Source organism: Alosa pseudoharengus, unplaced genomic scaffold, assembly GCF_046254945.1.
Source record: "Alosa pseudoharengus isolate Yale_2024_CS ecotype anadromous, Long Island Sound unplaced genomic scaffold, YU_APseudo_1.1 YU_APseudo_1.1_scf_24, whole genome shotgun sequence".
Lineage (NCBI taxonomy): Eukaryota > Metazoa > Chordata > Actinopteri > Clupeiformes > Clupeidae > Alosa > Alosa pseudoharengus.
In genome coordinates this window covers 6,327,352-6,346,985 of record NW_027468689.1, presented here as the reverse complement: position 1 = coordinate 6,346,985, position 19,634 = coordinate 6,327,352, and the positions used below count along the sequence as shown (strand labels likewise).

Here is a 19,634-nt window from a genome sequence, read left to right as displayed (position 1 = left end):
ATTGCCTATACGCCAGGCACTTCCTAGAGGGCTCTTTAGCCAGCTCATATATTACCAATGGAGCGTCACCTGTGTTGTAACGACTATTGTTTTAGCGTACCTGTTGAGACGGACCCGGCTGGGTGTTGCACCTTGTGAATCAGCTCGTTAAGATGCTGAGGGATTTATGTGTGTTTCAAAGTTGAATAAAGAGTTGCCCTGTTGGGCATTAACAACATGTTCAGAGTCAGAGTAAACACAAAAGGGACAGAATATTACAAACGATGTGGTTACACTGAGGCTCCACTGGAAACACTGCATGTGCTCAGGCAGTGAAGAGCCTTCCGTGGCATATATTGCCCATTAGCATATCTTGAGGAGAATAATTGAGAGGGTATGGTACAGAAACGAGAGGAATCTGGCAGAAGGATAAAAATGGTATGGTTGCAGTAGTTCTGACTCTGGATTTAGGAAGGAATGCCTTCATCTAACTGTGAGTCCTGCTAGATAGTAGCCTAGAAATCTAGACGCACCCTAGCGGCAGCAAATTACATTTGCTTCCAGGGCTAGTCTAGCAATGGCAGTGATGGCAGAGTTGCAATGGTTTGGCTTGAATTCCCTGCTACTTGAAAACAAATAAGATGGATGTTGCTGTTGGCGAACAGTGTGACACGAGTTAAGCTTTTATTAAGTTGGCAAAAGTTTGAACTAGCCAACTAGCTCCGCTGGTGGGAAACGCATGGGACTCATAGCGCTGTCCTATTGCGTCCAGAGGGAATTTGAAAAACAACCAATTATCCCGCCCCTCGGACTGAGCACTGCGAACGGTGAGTGCCCAGACCCTACAGTACATTTTAATGTGGGTCTGGCTCGTCAGGCTAGCTAGATAGCTCTCTGAGTCATAACTTAAAGAGTGGGTGAGTGTCGTCACGGAGACACTGACTGCATGGAGACAAATCAAGGTTGACATCTCCAGAGTTGAACTCTCACACCTCCTTCTCATAACACCGCCTTCCTGTCAGGCGCACTCTGCCTGGACGATCCTCATCAGAGATTTTAGGCATTGTGCCTTTTGCAGCTCTATAATGTCCTGCTCAGTCCCCTTTTTAGAATCTTCAATCTGGAGACATGAGCCTGTCTATTTAACTCTTCAGCCGGTACCGTCACAATGGAAAATGAACGTTCTAAAGAATATCTGGGTCCATTGAATTCAACATGGAATTTTAGAACCTTACATTGTTGCGGAACAGCATCTTTTGTTAGAATGTTCAAATCTCCCTGAGACTGCTTGAATGTGAAGGTGGTGGCTTGCACTGATGGTCAGACAAACCGCACTTTCCTCCACTAAACTGGAGATAGAAAAAATATGACTGCATCTTTTCACTTCACACACCTAAACTTAGCTTTGCGAGTTCCCGAGGAAGGACGCCTCTAACCACCACTGAGCTCATCACTGAGCTCTCTGAACTGGGAGGACACATCTAACCACCACTGAATCGAGAGGACACATCTAACCACCACTGAGCTCTCTGAACTGGGAGGACACATCTAACCACCACTGAGCTCTCTGAACTGGGAGGACACATCTAACCACCACTGAGCTCTCTGAACTGGGATGACGCGTCATCAGGAAGGATGCATCTAACCACCACTGAGCTCTCTAAGCTGGGAGCATGCATCATCTCTAGCCTAACCACCCTCTAGTCACTAAGCAACAGCAGAGCTTACTTTGATAGAATTCCAAATGCATTCCAATTCAATGTCAAGTTACGTGTCAATCTATCAAAAGATGACCCTGCTCTGGACAAAGAACCATCAGCATCATTGAGATGCTTGGGGAAGGAAGTTTGATTGGGTGACCCCCAGAGTGATCTCTACAGAGCTCCAATGGCACTACTGTTAGCCCATTAGCCCTACACCACTCAATGTGGCAGAGCTACACACAGTGACCAGTGTCACACTTTCTCACATTGTGCTGTGTGAACTCAGATCAGGGTGGGGAGTCTCTTTGAAGCTTTGCCGCATTTCCTGTAACGTGAAGAAAACAGGAAGTGACTCAACGGCTTCTGTCAGTCTTCAAGAACATAATCTGTGCACTTAACTTCAATGACATGGTCTTTGGCAACCTTTGCAAAGGTCTTTTCAAGCTATGATATCCCCACAAGGAAAACAAACAAACAAAAAAAGTTAATGCTTTATGGAAGAGGGTCTTAAATGACAGATAAGCCAAGAGCAAAAGCAGTAGCTGAATTTCAACCAACCGAAAGGGCGGACGGTCTTGGGTGAAAGGGTTGGAACCTGCATCTGGAACCTTTTAGATTCCTCACCGACTAGTTTCACTATAAAAGAAGGAACATCTCAATACCACAATCACTGCATTGCGCAGAACAGCAACACTCAGCAAACATACAGGGAACTTAGGAAGAACCAAGTGCCAGTTCCTCAAACATTTGGGATAGCCACAGACAATCTGAAGATCATTTTCCGTGCGTCATCAAATGGCCAAGACCAATTTTCTATCTTGGGAAATATCTGGAAGAACAAATTAAAATGCTAATATAATTAGTTACTTATCAGAGCAGTGGGAGTGAACTTCACACATCCCAAAAAAAAAAAAGCACACTGGTAGCACTAAGCTATTTGAGGATGCACACCAACAGAAAGAGTGCCAAGGGCCACACGTCATAATTAATCAGCCCAAAAAACATCTTCATATCAAAACAGAAGCCTTAGGGTATGTGGTTGACAAAGAACGGCTAATCTAAGCCAGAAACAGGCATCAAACATGGACTACTAGACCAGCGTGTCACCCACTGAGAATTTAAAATACAGCTTATTATTGGTTACTTCTTCCTTTCCACACGTGCGCCGCACTGCGACTCTTGGTCTACTTCTGCTTTCAGCCGAAACACTCGACGAGCAAATAAAGCCCAGGCCTCTCCTATCCTTGCCTAGCCTCATCTAGCCTTAACCTTGGCCAGCGTTACTCCTCTGACTACCCATGTTCAGTCTCACAGTCCACTGCTAGACTATGATGAAGGGGCTTTGGCTAGCCAGTAAGAGAATTGGGATAGCCCTTCCTCTCACGTGAACGCGCAAAACTATGGGGAAGGGGGAAGGGGTAAAAGAGAAATGGGATTCAGGCTTTAATGCTGTCATCTTCTCCACACAGCTGAACTACTGCCCACTCACCTATTCATTTCTTTTCTTGTGCTGGTGGCCTACTTGGTACACCTGTATCTCATGCGTTTGTCAGTTCATGGTGTATAAAGCCACTGTGTGGTTTCTGTTATTCGTTGTGAATATGTACCTGGTGATAGCGGGCCCAAAGATGATTTCCCATGTGAGTGAACAATAAAGATTCTACCCTATATTCTACTTTAGATTTCTATTCTATACTCTATCCTATATCTATTTTGTCTTCCTCCTATGCTGATACCAGTCAGTCTGTCACATTAGGGCCGCAAGGGCTGCAGCAACACTGCCGTCTCATATTTTCTCCAAGTCTACATTTGCCCCGTCGTTGTCGTCCATCGATCGATCAGACATTATTGCAGTTTTGGACAGTGCCTTTCTGCAGAAAGAAAAATGGAGACAAAAGTGCACACAGAGCACTAGACAGACGAGGCGCTGTCCTGATGAGTTAAAAGCAGGAGGAGAGGATTAGGTTAGGAGGGAAATGTCAAGTCTGGTAGGAGGACAGAGCAAAACATGCTGGCTAGCATAATGCTTACACACACTAGCATCATGCTTAAAACAGTGCTGCGGAAGCTCCAAATGTTTACCACACTATTTTATTTATTTATATGTTTATTTAACAGGGACAATGCACAGTGTATAACTGAGCCAGATTATAGCACAAAGGCTAGTTTACATCTGTGGGCCCTGGACAGGAGAGGATGATGTTATACAAGAAAACGAATCAAGACATGTTAGAGCTGGGACAGATAGACATACATTACAGATATACATTAAGTACAGTCGCAATTTACACAGATTAAACACACACTAAAATGCAGCACAGAACCTGTTGCACGGTCAACTAACATATGTCAAACAAAACACCACTCATCCATAATAACAGCTTGGACCTACACTTCTGAAATGGATAATTCATAGCATCATTCAAGAGATCCCCAGTTAGAGCTCTTTGTATGATGGAGTCCTGAGAGTGGATCCAGGAACCACCAAACAGAGAGACAACAGCAGTTATGCAACTATGATTCATAATTTAGCCCAGAGTGCAACTGGGGGATGGATGCTGTTCACTCCGTCACGTTCGGAGACACACTGCGTGTGTGTTTTTTTTTTTGTAGTTGCTCCCTGGCCTCCGTGCTGTTGAAGCTCTGGGGCAGACTGGCCCACAGTAAGCATTCCATGTTAGGATGTCCACTTTCCCTGGCACCATCAAATATTTATAGCTGTTGAGTAATCAAAAGTAACTACAGCTTCCTGGTGTGTATACTGTACCTGACCGCCTTGATGGCTGCGGACAAGTCTGTAATTTATAAACTGATGGTAAAAAGGTTTGGTTCGGCTATTATAAATGGAGGCACCAGAGCTTGTAACTCAATTGAGGCAGCAGCGCAGTAGACTGGGAGACAAATGATGCCCATAAACAGTGTGGCACGTGGCAGAGGGCAGATTAAACGTATTCTGCACCCGCGCGGTTCCAGCCGCGCCTTCGTACATTTTTACTCAGAGATAAAGACCCTTTCAACAAGGTAAACAAAAACAATGCTTGAACGTTCTATTTGGTTCCCAATCTACATCCTCTGCATTAAGATAACATATGGAATGTTAAAACGGAAGCCTTGTGGGGCCAACTATGATGCTGATAATGGAACTCTCTTGAAAGGGTCTATACCTGGGCTACCTAGAGCTTGTTCTCATAGACATTTAAATGCTGGACTATTAAACGAACACATTACATTACATTACATTACATTTAGCAGACACTTCTTGACCAAAGTGACTTACATATGTCAGCTATATTACAAGTAATCACATTGTCCCCGGAGCAACTTGGGGTTAAGTGCCTTGCTCAAGGGCACAACGGTGTTACAACAGTTTTTGTTACTGTGGTTTATGTGTTTGAAGCTCATTGATGTCTACGGGAACTATGAGAAACATGTGAATTGTAGCATGTCAAAACATGATTCTATAGTGCAACTGATTCGTTTCTATTCGTGTGGCTTAAATCAGGTCGCGGCTCTTGGAGCATCATCTCAACCTACAACCTCTGCTCCTGGGACTCAGCACGTGGCATGGTTCTGCCTCTTTTCAGGTTGAGTGGGACTAACATTTATGTCCGCTAAAGTGCCATCAAGCATCCCATTTCCCAAACACTCTTACATAACACTCTGTCCTGCTCACTAAACAAGCACTATTCTCAAGCAGAATGATATTTGACTTTAATGCACATCTATTTTTGGAGATGGAAGGTTAAAGATTCTAGGACGAGACAGCTGTTACAGGACATTCTAAGCTGTTATAGGACACCCTGAGCTAAGGGATGCACCATTGTATCATCGTAATATCATTGTATCATTGTAATAATTCTTCTTATCGCTTCGGATATTGATGATATAGTTGCATAATGATGCTTCTGCATACAGGGCTAAAACATAGCACTGTCACTTATCAATTGGGAGTAAAAGTCTATGCCTGCCTACATTAAATTAATAAAATAAATTAAGTAATTTGCCACTGGCAAGTTGCTGAAAAGGGCTTATATTTACATTGCAATTTCGGCTTGTCAAGTGTATTCAACATGTACTAAGAAATAGACTTAAAATGTCTTTGTGGTTAAGGTACATTAACTACTGTTTCATTGAATTTAAAGAAAATGTGCAATATCATGATAGGCATCCTGGGATTTTGGTCATATTGCACAGCCCTGAGTGTTAAAGAGGATGCAACTTGCACAGCCTACACATCATAATGCAGGCCATTTCCATTTCTGTTTGGCTATAGAGCTAACAGAATAGGGTGAACAGGCTAAACAAATCGGAGATGTGTATTTGAGTAGAAACTGCGACATATACCTTTCAGACCTATAGGAACATCAATACTGAAGGCTATTCCAAAGTAAGGGTTGAGTTTGAGCTACTGAGCATAACATATTAGCCCCTGTGTGTGTGTGTGTGTGTGTAGGTAGGTAGGTGCTATTAAGTTATCGAACACGTTACGTTAGTTCCAGTGACCCTTGGATGACTATAATCTTAGCTCGTTAGCTTTTATCTTGATGACACAGACCCTACAACTATTTGGCGATGACAACGTTGAGTCAAGAAGGCCTCGATAAAGCTAGAAACTTGAACACGCTAACTTCGCTTTGTGGTCTTCAGTCAGTCAGTCAGCAAGCAAGCAAGCAAGCTCGCTCTAGCTACAGTAAACAAAGCTAAAGAACGAACAACCAGTTGTTATAATACAACAAATAAACAGTTTTCACCAGCGAACTCTGAAATGTTTATCTGAAACATACTTACGTCTCAACAAGGCACGATGTCAATCCATGTCTTTGTATCCAAAATACTTCTTCAAGCCTTCATTTGTACCGTAACATACTTCAGTCCGCCGCTTGGTACGTCTCTGCAGTGGAGACTCGCCCTGCCTGCCGGTGACGTAGCAGTGCCGCTGGTAGATCCTCCGCCCACCTCAGCACGTTGTGCCTGCAACAGCACGTGCCCGCTGTGTATGAAATGAATCTCCAGCGACGAAACTATGAACATCAACAACAGCATACGGTCACCCGTGTGTGACAAATTTGCATCAACCAGCACGTGACATAACAATTTTAATAGTGAAAAAACAAACAAACAAAAAAACATATAGGCAGGGGCGTCAGGCAAAGCAAAATTCAGAGGGGGCACAATCAGGACCGGAGATTTCTCCCCCTGGAGATTTTGAAATTCTGGCTGCTAAACATACCATTTCAATGCAGTTTGGGAGAGACAGAAATACCTTAACAGAGCAAGCAGAAACCATCCTCTAAGCAAGGACTAAGCTAAAGTATCTATTTTGTAAGTTAATGTAAAACACATAAGTTGGTGAAAGAACTGTAAGCTCAAATTCAGCTCATTAAAGCATGTTTAGACACACACATTTACACTTAGGCCTACTACACATGATTTTAAAAACAGTAGACTACCATTGCAGTTGTTATGATTTGATTGATATGTGACCCAAGAACAATCTTACATTAAAAAAGTTGCTGAGGTCTGACTTTGTGGTGCTCAGAAATTAAATTATTTTAATCTTAATTCATATGATGAAGGACTTTGAAAGAAGTTTGACAGGTTCCAGTGCTGAGTAAGGTTAACACTAAATATTTGAATATTTTACTACTAATAATATATTTTTCATTACCATTATAGCAAGCAATAGGCTACATTTGTAAGGTGCTATCTGCAAATCATGAGCAAGTGACCTGATAATAACCTAAGTTATGAGCACGAGAGAGACTATTATACTTTCTTGCCCTCTACATCACGGTCCTATATAAAACAACTTTAAGCCTCCTTTTGAACGGGTAGCCTACCCCTTTTCACTACATGGATTAGCTGCCAGATACGTGAAGAGAACAAGTGGAGAAACATCCAACACAATGCCTTGGTAGGCCTAATGTTATTAGGTTGGATTTTGTAGTCACTGCAAATTTAACACCCTCGTTTATACGTTTATAACTGGATTGAACCAGGACTTGCCAAATATTTGTAATATTAGGCTACGTTACACTGACACCATGTAGGCTAACATTAACATAATGCTCTGAATTCGCGGCCAACATCAAATCCATAGTTCTAACTATTTGATCACCAAATCAAAATTTCCTGGTCAACTACATATAATTCCACTATAGCTTAGCTAGACTACTTACCACTTCAACACCATTGACTGTATCTGTTTAAACGGTAACTGTAACCGTTCAACACAAGCAAAACATTGCGAGCTCAATGCACGTGTGAGTTGTTACGGGAACATACACAGACACCAATTTTAGGAAAAGGGCTGATGTTGACCGGTCCTCAGCTATTTTGCTACGGTTTTTTACACATCTAGAAAAATACACTTGAGTCGTTATAGGCTCTGGCTTATTATGGAGCATAATAGGAACAAAGTTATGATAAAAAACATTATCAGGGAGGAAAAATCCGAGGGGGCACGTGCCCCCTTAATATCAATGGGCATGACGCCACTGCATATAGGCTATAGGCTAGACAGATAGACACATCATGAAATGCACACACCTGCTAGGGGTGTAGGACTAGGTGGTTATGTGGCAGATGTGGGTAAGTTAAATCAGTTGATAGTAAAAGATAACCCAGAGGAAGTGGTCAACCTCCTAATAGAAGAGCCCCTTGGCTTTGTGTAGTTTAGAGATTGAAGCCCCCGGGCTGTCCTATCAAGTTCACAACTTCCTCTGGGTCATAGGTTTGCCACTAAACCATCTAGGCTGCTTTCAAGCAATCATGGCCTGATGTTACATTCATCGTGTAGGCCTGGGCTAATTTTCTTATAGTCTTAAAGCTGATTAATCAAAATGTAATTTCAAAAGAGGCGTATACTATGGCAAATCTAGTTGCCTACGACAAGGTGTAATGCTATTATGAAAGACTATAGGCCCGCTGGATCTGTGCACTCACAGGCCTGGAATTATGTTCTGTGAGAGGGCCCTCTTGAAATCATAACTTTCTCTTGCCTCAAGGGACTCCTGCATCCAGGCAGACTGCTGTGCATTGTTTTTGTCCCACTCTTGTGGCTGCCACTGTGGCTGTCATGCCATGTCTTTTTTCTACTAAGGACATGGTTCTCACTCGAGGATTCTGAAGGGAACAAAACAGAATTGAGTGCTGATGATTAGTAGGACCACTTCATCGCCTCCTGTTGAGAAGTCGTTGCTCTGACGAGCACATGAATAATTACTGAATTTCCCCTTGGGGATCAATAAAGTATCTATCTATCTATCTATCTATCTATCTATCTATCTATCTATCTATCCATCTATTTTATCTTATCTTATGCCTGTGGGTCCACCTCTGGGTGAGTCCATCAGATCTCACAGCCTGTAGGGGTGCACATGGCAGCTAGGCCTCATCCCTCCTGGTGCCTTGACAAATCACTGGGGCCATGGTACAACAGTACTCAATTTGTGTCCAAGAGAATGTAGTGATTTGACACTTTCTGAGGTGAGGTAATGCTAGTTTTACAAACAAATGAATGAATATTACTATATATCTCTGCTTTTATAAAAAACATCCGACAACACACTACTGTGTCCAAGTAACTTCATGGGCCTTACCATGTAGTTGCATCATAGTGATTTGAAGGATCATGAGAATCAAGATACGTTTTATAGACTTTACTGCCACCATGTGGCCATACTGTAATATAACTACTGGACTGTAGGCCATGGAAGATTACACCAATTTTTTTTAATGTCAATTGCCCTGGCTGTACAGGTGACTTCTATAAACTGATACAGGGTGTTTCAGCCAGTGGTCTGTGAAGATATTGATGGTGGTCCTTGTGATGCATTGACCAATGTTGTTTAACTGTGGGAATCCTTATGTTGTTATAGTGGCTCCCAGGTTGCTTCCTAAAGTCATAATGGTGCTCCTTGAGTCGCAATCAGTTGAAAACCTGTGAACTAGTGAAATGTAAAGAGTTAATGTAATGATATGGTGTTTAAGGAAGCTAAAGGGTGTATGAGGGAAGCAAATAAAATGATTGCATGGCAGTGACTTGGCTAATCGAGTGAGAAAACTTGACAAACCAGTCTAGCATATTTCAATTCACCCGTGACTGTCAACGTTGACTCCTCCTAAAATAGTCAAGCATGTTTGAGGTGTCATGGGAGCAAGCTTACACACTCCAATAGGCGTTTGGGACAGGGACAGTAGTGTGATATCAGTGTGTCAGAAATCAGAGAAAATGAATAGGGTCAATACGTTCCAGTTTATTAATATGCTTATGATATTTTCAAAGGAGTTTAATTTGTAGCAATGAAAACATTTGAGCAATGATTAAGAATATAATTACTACACCCATAAGCTATTTTATGAAGTTGTAACGATGGGGAACTGGAGTTTTTTAGTGCAATCCGTATTCATTTATTTAGTAGTCGTTTTACTCTGCAAGTCTAATGGGGAAATTGCATCGAGCCTGGACGGTCTATCTACACTACTCCCGCCGATTAAACCACAGGAGCCGGGGGATAATGGTCCGCAGCCATTCCCAGATGATGAAAACACTAATTTGCCCGTTTTCACTATGGACTACCCACGCATTCAGTTGCCATTTGAAATCACTCTATGGATTTTACTGGCATCATTTGCCAAAATTGGTAAGAAGAAATCATACTTAAATATTCTAACTTAAAAGCACATGCTGGTGTGTTCTTTTCTCTCCTCCTTAAGCTGTTCCTAATGTATGCTGCTAACACTGATGCTTAGAGTGTTTTGAATCCCAATTTTGAAAGAAACTATACAGATAAGATAAGATAAGATTAGACTTTATTGATCCTACAGCCGGGATATTTACTTGTCACAACAGCCCAGTAGAAAAAAGGGTCTGAGCTGTTGCAACAGGCTGCCACTCATGCTGCGCCATCATCGGTCTCCGGGTACCCTCCAGGTTACCCAGAGCCCTCGAAAACCCGTATACCGTATACAGTAATTACCTGTGTAATAGCTGCACTGTGTATAAATTGCAGGAAAGGGTTTTATGCAAAACATAAAAAAAAACGAAACCGTGTATTAACCATAAGCTGTGTATCAACTGAAATGCCCAATAGCCCAATGAATCTGAATCGGATCGGGCTTAAATCATAAGGAAGAATGAAGAAAATAAATGCATTCCCATGTATTAACCTCACAGCTGAAGACATTGAGCAAAATCTATATATATATATATATATAAATAGATGGGAAATGATGGGTATTGGACCCTCAGACTCATTGGGTGCCGTTTGTGGCTCCTGCTTGTCCGCAGGGTTTCACGTGTACCACAAGATCACCATCTGGGTCCCGGAGTCCTGTCTGCTCATCTCCATCGGCCTGATCGTGGGGGCCATCATGCACGCGGTGAAGGAGGAGCCGCCAGCCGTGCTGGAGTCCAACGTCTTCTTCCTGTACATGCTGCCTCCCATCGTGCTGGAGAACGGCTACTTCATGCCCACGCGCCCCTTCTTCGAGAACATGGGCACGGTCATGTGGTACGCAGTCGTGGGTTCTCTGTGGAACTCCATAGGCATCGGCTTGTCGCTGTATGCTATCTGCCAGATAGAGGCCTTTGGCGTGCAGGACATCAACCTTCAGGAGAACCTGCTGTTCGCCTCCATCATCTCTGCAGTGGACCCAGTGGCTGTGATCAACGTCTTCCAGGACATCAGCATCAATGAGCAGCTCTACATTGTGATTTTTGCAGAGGGCCTCTTCAATGATGCTGTCACTGTGGTGAGTATGTGTGTGAGTGTGTGTGTGAGTGAGTGTGTGTGTGTGTGTGTGTGTGCGTGTGTGCGTGCGCACGTGTGTGGGTGTGTGTGTGTGTGTGTGTCTGTCTGTCTCTTACTCTGTGTGTGTGTGTGTGTGTCTATTTCTCTCTCTCGTGTGTATGTGTGAGTGTGTGTGTGTGCGTGTGTGTGTGCGTGTGTGTGTGTGTGTGTGTGTGTGTGTGTTTGTGTGTCTTTTTCTCTCTCTCTCTCTCGTGTGTATGTGTGAGTGTGTGTGTGTGTGTGTGTGCGTGTGTGTGTGTGTGTGTGTGTGTGTGTGTGTGTGTGTGTGTGTGTGTGTGTGTGTTTGTGTTTGTGTGTTCACAAGAGAGAGTGTGAGAGCATTATTTGAGGGCTTAGAAGACCTCATCCCCATCAAACCTCCAAGATGATGTGATGAGTGTACATGGACCCAGTTCCACTGTACTGTGCCATTCCTGCATAGCACTGCATACCTGACATAATTTGGCTTCACTTCCCGTTGCAAAGTTCATGCTAGTCTTGTGCTCATATAGCAGGAAATGGATATGGGTTGAGTCTTATATTCAGTCATAAATGCTTATAAGTGCTTATGTGGAATGATAGCTACATACGTGCTTTTGTATTACTTTAATATCCAACTCTTTCCAGCCCTGTGAGTTCAACATGATGTGGTTAGGCTTTGTTCATGGAGGCTGCAGTTTCAATGTTATTTGTAGTGAAACCACACACCCCCTCAGTGACAGAGGCACAGATGCCATCAGACTGGATTCCTCATTTCGCTGTGCAGTACTGGAGTAAACAGTGCCCAACAGAAGAAAGCTCTTTAACAGCCTCTGTGTCTCTAAATAGAAAGATTTCCATTTGGTTATTTTCTGTGTGGCGCTTTAAATAACCCAAACTGAAATTATAACACCAAATATTCTTGAATTTCCCCTTGGGGATCAATAAAGTATCTATCTATCTATCTATCTATCTATCTATCTATCTATCTATCTATCTAATATAGACACATTTAATAATCAAATTAAATATGGGTTTATTATCAAAGTGGCCCCAGTTGCTTAGCTGAAATATCTTAGCAAATGCATAACAAACTAAAACTTATTTCACTTGGCTGATGTTTTTACCCAAACCAACCCCATTCTCCCTAGGGGGTTAAGAGCCTTGCTCAAGGGAGAGTCTTGCTCACAACTTTTCTGCATACTAGCCCAGTTCCCTAGCCACTATACATTACCACCGCCCCAAAAACTTTTCCCTGCTAATGGATGAAATGGCTTTTTGAGTCTGTATTTTCCTTCCTGTCCATCAGGCGCTGTACAACATGTTTGTCTTTGTGGCAGAGCTGCCAATGGTCAAGTCAGTGGACGTCTTCCTGGGCGTTGCCCGCTTCTTCGTGGTGGGACTGGGCGGTGTGTTATTCGGTGTCCTGTTTGGGATCGTGGCTGCGTTTACCTCGCGGTTCACCTCTAAAGTGCGTGAAATCGAGCCCCTCTTCGTTCTCCTGTTCAGCTATCTGGCCTACCTGGTGGCCGAGCTGTTCGGTATCTCCAGCATCACAGCGTAAGTGTGACAAGAATAGACACCAACGCAGAAACACACAGTTCAATTCAATTCAATTCAATTCAATTCAATCCAATAAGCTCTATTGGCATGACCATTCAAAAAGAAACAATGTTGGCAAAGCATATACAATACAGAAACGCAGAAAACATCAGAACATAAAATAACGCAGATATAAAACTCCATAACAGACACATTCACCACACACATGTACACAAGCCCATGATGAATTGATGCAATCATAACCTTTGACCCCATCCCATCCCACAGGATTGTGGTGTGTGCCCTGACCATGCGTTATTATGTCGAGGAGAACGTCTCCCAGCGTTCCTGCACCACCATACGCCACGCCATCAAGATGCTGGCCACCATCTCGGAGACACTCATCTTCTTCTTCCTGGGAGTGGTGACCGTAACCACTGACCATGAGTGGAACTGGGGCTTCATCCTGGGCACTCTACTATTCGCCTTCATCTGGCGAGGCCTGGGTAAGTGACACACTCCATTAGCCTAGCGATTATTCACAGATTAGTCTGTTCATTACACTAGTGAATGAAAGACACCCCAATTCATTAACATCTAACAGTTTCATTCCTTGAGCTGTCTAAACTGATCTCAGCCATAACGCATACTGGCTGCTCTATTGATAGACCAGAGTATTCTCAGGCTTTAAATTAAGACATAGAAATCAACTGGCAACTCAACAATTGATTTTGACTTGACAGCGTCCTTTCATCAATTAGTATCCACAAAAAGGTATGAGGGTTGTCAACTCCTGTCAGGTGTCATTTCCTCAACGTCTCCCCCTCTTGAACAGGCGTCTTGGTGTTGTCCCAGATCATCAATCCTTTCCGTACTGTCCCATTTGACTACCAAGACCAGTTCGGTCTGGCCTATGGTGGACTAAGAGGGGCCGTTTGCTTTGCTCTCGTCTTCTTACTGCCCGATACCATTAACAGACGCAAGCTCTTCATGACGGCCTCCATCGCCATCATCCTCTTCACCGTCTTCATCCAGGTCAGTAGGTACTCGAGGCTTGCTGAACATCAGGGAAGTTTCTTGGTGTGTGTGCGTGCGCGCGCGTGTGTGTGTGTGTGTGTGTGTGTGTGTGTGTGTGTGTGTGCAGGCAGGGATATGGTAAAATAAGAGGTGGGAAAACTATGAATTCTGCAATCTCGGTGAGGTGGACTGCACCATTCGGTATCAGATTTTTTAAAAAGGCATTCAGATTGATGATGGTGGAGGTTATTGTACAGTGTTTATAACAATACCAGTGGTATAAAATGATTCCTAGAGTGTTGATGAGTGTACATATTAGGAATATAGGATACTATTGGATAATACAGTGTGATCTTTTAATGTTAAAAGTGAATAAACTCTTTTGAGAGGTGGATAAACTCTAATAAGAGGTAGGTAAACTCTATTTCTGAAATTTCAGAGGTGGATAAACTGTGTTTACTTGCGTTTAGCCTCCACGTAAAACATGTATCTCACAGTGCGATCAAATGCACGTGACAAAACAAACCTTGAATGAGAAAGTAACATTGACCAGTCGTGTTGTTACCTTCTCTGCAGGGCATCAGCATTCGGCCAATAATAGAGTATCTCATCAACATCAGGAGAACCCACAAACAGGAGACCATCAGTGTTGAGATCCATAGAAGGGTATCGTGAACACATTTTAAATACTTCCAACACTTACGTTGACGTTGACCATGACATCTCATTTTCTCTACAGTTCCCATCACCTCATACTGGTAATGTGTCCTGTGCTTCTGATAGGTAATGGAGCACACTATGGCTGGTAATGTGTCCTGTGCTTCTGATAGGTAATGGAGCACACTATGACTGGTAATGTGTCCTGTGCTTCTGATAGGTAATGGAGCACACTAGTAATGTGTCCTGTGCTTCTGATAGGTAATGGAGCACACTAGTAATGTGTCCTGTGCTTCTGATAGGTAATGGAGCACACTATGACTGGTAATGTGTCCTGTGCTTCTGATAGGTAATGGAGCACACTATGACTGGTAATGTGTCCTGTGCTTCTGATAGGTAATGGAGCACACTAGTAATGTGTCCTGTGCTTCTGATAGGTAATGGAGCACACTATGACTGGAATTGAGGACATCTGTGGACAGTGGAGTCACCATTACTGGAAGGACAAGTAAGGGATGCCATAAAGGAACATGAACATGAATATCGAGGAAGAGCCAGCATTATATATTACATAATACATACAATATATGCAGTTATACATTTATACTGTATACTTCATGCACTCATTTGTGCATATTCTAATGTTATGTAGCTATATTATTCTAATATTGCAAAAGGACCTGTTAGGTGACACACTTTTACTTCCCGCAGGTTCAAGAGGATTAATGACAGGTACATCGGGAAGATCCTCCTCAGAGACAACCGTGCGGAGTCCAGCATTGTGGCTCTGTACAAACGACTGGAACTATTAAGCGCCATGGAGATCCTGGACACGCCGAACGGCAACATCAGCGCAGCTCCATCCATCATTTCACTACAGTATGTCCTTGAGGTCACTTTCATGGGATAGTGTCCTCTGTTCAATAACTGATGGATTGTCTTGTTCACAATCTTCTATTCCCTAATTCAACTTTATAGTGATGAGAAGAAAGCATCTTACAGGCCAAAGAAGAAGTTCCTTGCAAGTGACCTGAAAAATATGCGTGAAATTCTATCGAAGAACATGTACAAAATTAGGCAGAGGGTGAGCTTTTTAATATATATTTTTTATCACTTCACACTTCACAAACACTCTTTCCTCCTATATAAATATTTTCATGTTATACCAGTTCATCTTTACTTCTGAATCTAATTTACAGTCAATCCTGTTTTGCAGTTGTACTGTTGTAAACAGGCTCAACTACTGTTGCCCTTTAGAGCTGACTGTTAGGACAAAGTAGTTTGGCCAGATTTGCTTAGCATTTTGAAAACTTTCCATTCAGACTGTGGAGTACACCAGCAAGCATGCCCTTCCAGACGACACCAAGACCAGAGAGATCTTACTACGCCGGCACTCGACCATCCGACGGAGCCTGAGGCAGGGAAGTTTCCGTGACCCGGTGAGATTAGATAGATTAGATAGTCTTTGTTGTCATTGCCACTTTTTACAAAGGTACAATGAGATTTAAAGTGCTGTCAACTCATGAGGTATACATACTGTAAGAACAATAAATAGTTTTAAAAAATACACATATATAAGAATATAAAAAGAATATAAACATATGTTGCACTGGTTATGAACAGAATGGTTCTGTACAGATTTCACTAGGTAAAGACTACAGTATATACATCATTATACTGGTGATAAAAAATTGTACAGATTACACTGGTAAAACTCCAAAAAATTGCACAATGGGTTAAGGGCCAAGAACAGACTATTTCAAATTTGAAGAGTTAAGGGCCAAGATACATAAACTTTAATACTCATAAGTGTGGATTTTACATTACATTTACATTTACTCATGCGTTTTACTTATAAACTGTTGGGTTTATGGGTTTTAATGGGTTTTGGCAGGCTAATCTACAAGAATTAATATTACAATACAGTTGCATGCATACATAAACTGTAGGCCTACAGTATGTGGTGACATAGCCCACTTACAGTATACTGATTTCCCAAATCATCCACTATTCCCTCCAGGCTGTGGCTAGATCGCAGAGGTATCTATCACTACCCGCAGGGGAAAGTCTTGACGCTCATTTCCCTCCAAGAGGTAAGGTATCAGTCACTGAATCTAACATCTTTTAAGAGTTCAAAATGCATCATGAACATTATACACATACATCTTGGTCCTGTTTTCAGGAGACTCAAGATCCGAGATCTCAGACCACTCGTTTGCTCGGACCAGGCTGGTGCAGTCGATGCGCTCCTCCTCCTCATCCTCACACGCCATGCGTCCCCTGAGGAGACTGGGCACCCTGCAGGAGACGCCGCTGGCCGAGAGCAGTGGACGTCCTGCGAGTGTGGACATCCTGAACGAGAGGAGCAGTGTCCGTTACTCGTCGTCGTCTTCGCGCCCTCCGTCCCGTGCGGCCTCCGCTAGGACCGCTCCAGCCCCAACGCCACGCCACCGCCTGTCCAGCGCTGCGGCACGCAATGATGCCGAGTGGGAGACGGAGGAGGAGGTGGAGGAGGTGGAGGAGCTGGAGGAGGCACCTGACTCGACACAGACACGGAACCCGCTGCTCAGACAGACACCCAGGAAGAACCCTTGAGAGGAACCTGGAGAACCTCCTCAGTCCTGAGGAAGGTGTAGACTCTGTCTATCTGACTGAGTGAAACTAGTGAAGAGTTTAAAGGGTGTGTGAGGTGAACAGACTGACCTAGGAAGGTGTGGGTCGGAAACAAACCTTTCCGTCTGACACTGTTGGTTGGAACGTGCCCCACTGAAACTCCACACACAAACCATTCAACAAAACGATCCTACTTAACGAGTTTAGCGAGTTCAATACGGGTTTGACTGCTCTTGTAAAGGAGACGGCATTACAGTGTCAGCATTATACTGTACTATACTGTACTTATACTGTAAACACTGTCAGAAAGGACTGACTGACTCCTAGTGGAGATGGCACCTGCTGATAGCAGAGGACTACACTGTAAAACAAAAACAAAACAAACAAACATGTTCTGGTCATTTTCTGCCAGTACAATTTCTGTAAATATTGTATATTTTTATGGATTATTCACTCTTTTAATGGAAAGTTCCTTAAAATAGCAGGAAATATTATTTCAAATATTTCCATGAATGAAGAATATTTTCAGAAAATTACCAGTAGATTTTTTTATGGCTTTTTTTTTACAGTGTACCTTCTTTTTTTCCCAGACTTTTGTCTCCTCCATGAACTGTTGTGTAGATGCAGGATAAGGTGCTGGTCAGGTGACCAGCAATCTAGTATGGTACTTTTGATGTTCAAAGAACTGAGTGACATATTATTTTCAGCTGTGGCGAAGAGCTGGTGAAGTTCAATTCTCTGGGCTGCATGAGAGAGCCTGAAGACATGAGACAAAAAAATATTCTCCTCTTAACCTCATCTGAACTAGGTTGATTATGTGGAAGATCATTTAATCAATGTGATCCACGATATCCATGTCAACACAAAGAAAATCTTTCTACATACATGGGCCTCTCATAGCTACGACAAAGGTTTCAATTTCTGACACACATCCTGAACTTGTGTTGTATGCATTCGTTTTAATGTACATATCGTAAGTTCTAAAATAAAGATAAAATTGTTTGCACATTTTCTTTTTTTTTGGGGGGGGGGGGGGGTTGTATGATAGAGAATTTCAAGTAGATTTCTGTGACTGTGAAACATCAAGTAAGTCGGCATTTCATGAGTTAAAAAGTGCAATCTACTCCTTCTAATCTGCCATGAATCTGGCAAGGTCGATGTTGACGCCATTTGCAGTAATAAAATTTGCAGTCTTCAATTGCAGTAATAAAAGATTATTAGTGGTAATTTATGTTTTTCAATTCAGCAAGATCCATGCCACTCTTGTATAAGCCATTTACAATCATCTGTCTATTTTAGTTCAATGTAACTCTATATCCTTGGACATACCCAAAATGACGACAGGCTCTATTTTCCTCATGTAAACCCACCCACCCACACACACACACACACACACACACACACACACACACACACACACACACACACACACACACATACACACACACACACACACACACACATACACACACACACACACACACACACACACACATACACACCCACACAGACACAGGAGCGAAGGGATCTTATTCGTTATAGAACCGGAAGAGATGACACAGGCATGGGGTAGAAGTCTCTGTGTGCATGTCTGTTTGCAAGCCTCAGCTGTCACTCAGGGAACCCCCCCCCCCCGCCCCCCTCATGTCCAGTCCTGGTGTCCACGCACTGGTGGATACCAAACAGACTGATGTCTCTCTGTTGACCCTCATTTCTCTCAGCCTTTATGGATGTACTGTATACACTAGACATCAAAGTTTGGCCCTTGATCAGCCGGTGAAAAGGTGAAGACTCTCGCTGGCCACTCGGAGATGATGTTGGATGTGACGCGGTTCTTTGCGGGGTTCTCTGGGGCTGTCGGAACCCTGTTCCTTCTGATGGCCTTCAGTACAGACTACTGGCAGCTAGGCACGGAGTCATGTGACTTGGAGCTGCCTGCACCGGTAAGAGAGACTGGGTTGCTGCATGAAGTTGGTTTATGTGCTGAATCAAAAGTATTTTCAAGTCATGTGCCCTAGGAGGGATATCTCTTTTAAACATATTTCAAATCCATCTGACATTCTGTTGACTTATAACCAGTTATGGTACAAAATGTTGGATGATAAACAAAACACAGGCTCTTCTAAAATGTAAAATATTTGTTTTCCTCATTGCGATCATTCCATTTCTACTTTTAATCAGCCAGTATCATCTTCAGTAGCTGTGTGGTTTTGCATTATGTCATAATTTAAAATAGGATCTCTCTTGAGCTAAATTCTACACAAAAATTCACAAAATATCCCAGTATAGTGAACTCGATGGCCATGGAGCTAACAGTGTTTGGCATTCTGTCTCACATATAATGCTACTA

General features: G+C 42.9%; 2 protein-coding genes across 2 annotated transcripts in view; one reads left to right on the top strand and one right to left on the bottom strand.

The window, feature by feature from the left end:
- The window catches only part of LOC143142200 (inositol polyphosphate-4-phosphatase type I A-like), a 28,865-nt gene extending 22,263 nt beyond the window's left edge, over positions 1 to 6,602 (bottom strand). The window contains exon 1 of the mRNA XM_076302951.1: positions 6,471 to 6,602. The gene's annotated coding sequence lies outside the window, so the exon portion shown is untranslated. The remainder of the gene's footprint in view (positions 1 to 6,470) is intronic.
- A 3,245-nt stretch (positions 6,603 to 9,847) lies between these two features.
- Positions 9,848 to 18,290, top strand: LOC143142199 (sodium/hydrogen exchanger 2-like). Its single transcript, XM_076302950.1, has 12 exons — positions 9,848 to 10,327; positions 10,975 to 11,438; positions 12,765 to 13,015; positions 13,286 to 13,503; positions 13,833 to 14,032; positions 14,591 to 14,680; positions 15,109 to 15,179; positions 15,383 to 15,550; positions 15,650 to 15,755; positions 15,994 to 16,110; positions 16,692 to 16,764; positions 16,854 to 18,290. The coding sequence occupies exons 1-12, from the start codon at positions 10,057 to 10,059 to the stop codon at positions 17,264 to 17,266; spliced, it is 2,442 nt and encodes an 813-aa protein (XP_076159065.1). The 5' UTR covers positions 9,848 to 10,056; the 3' UTR covers positions 17,267 to 18,290.
- Positions 18,291 to 19,634: the final 1,344 nt, after the last annotated feature.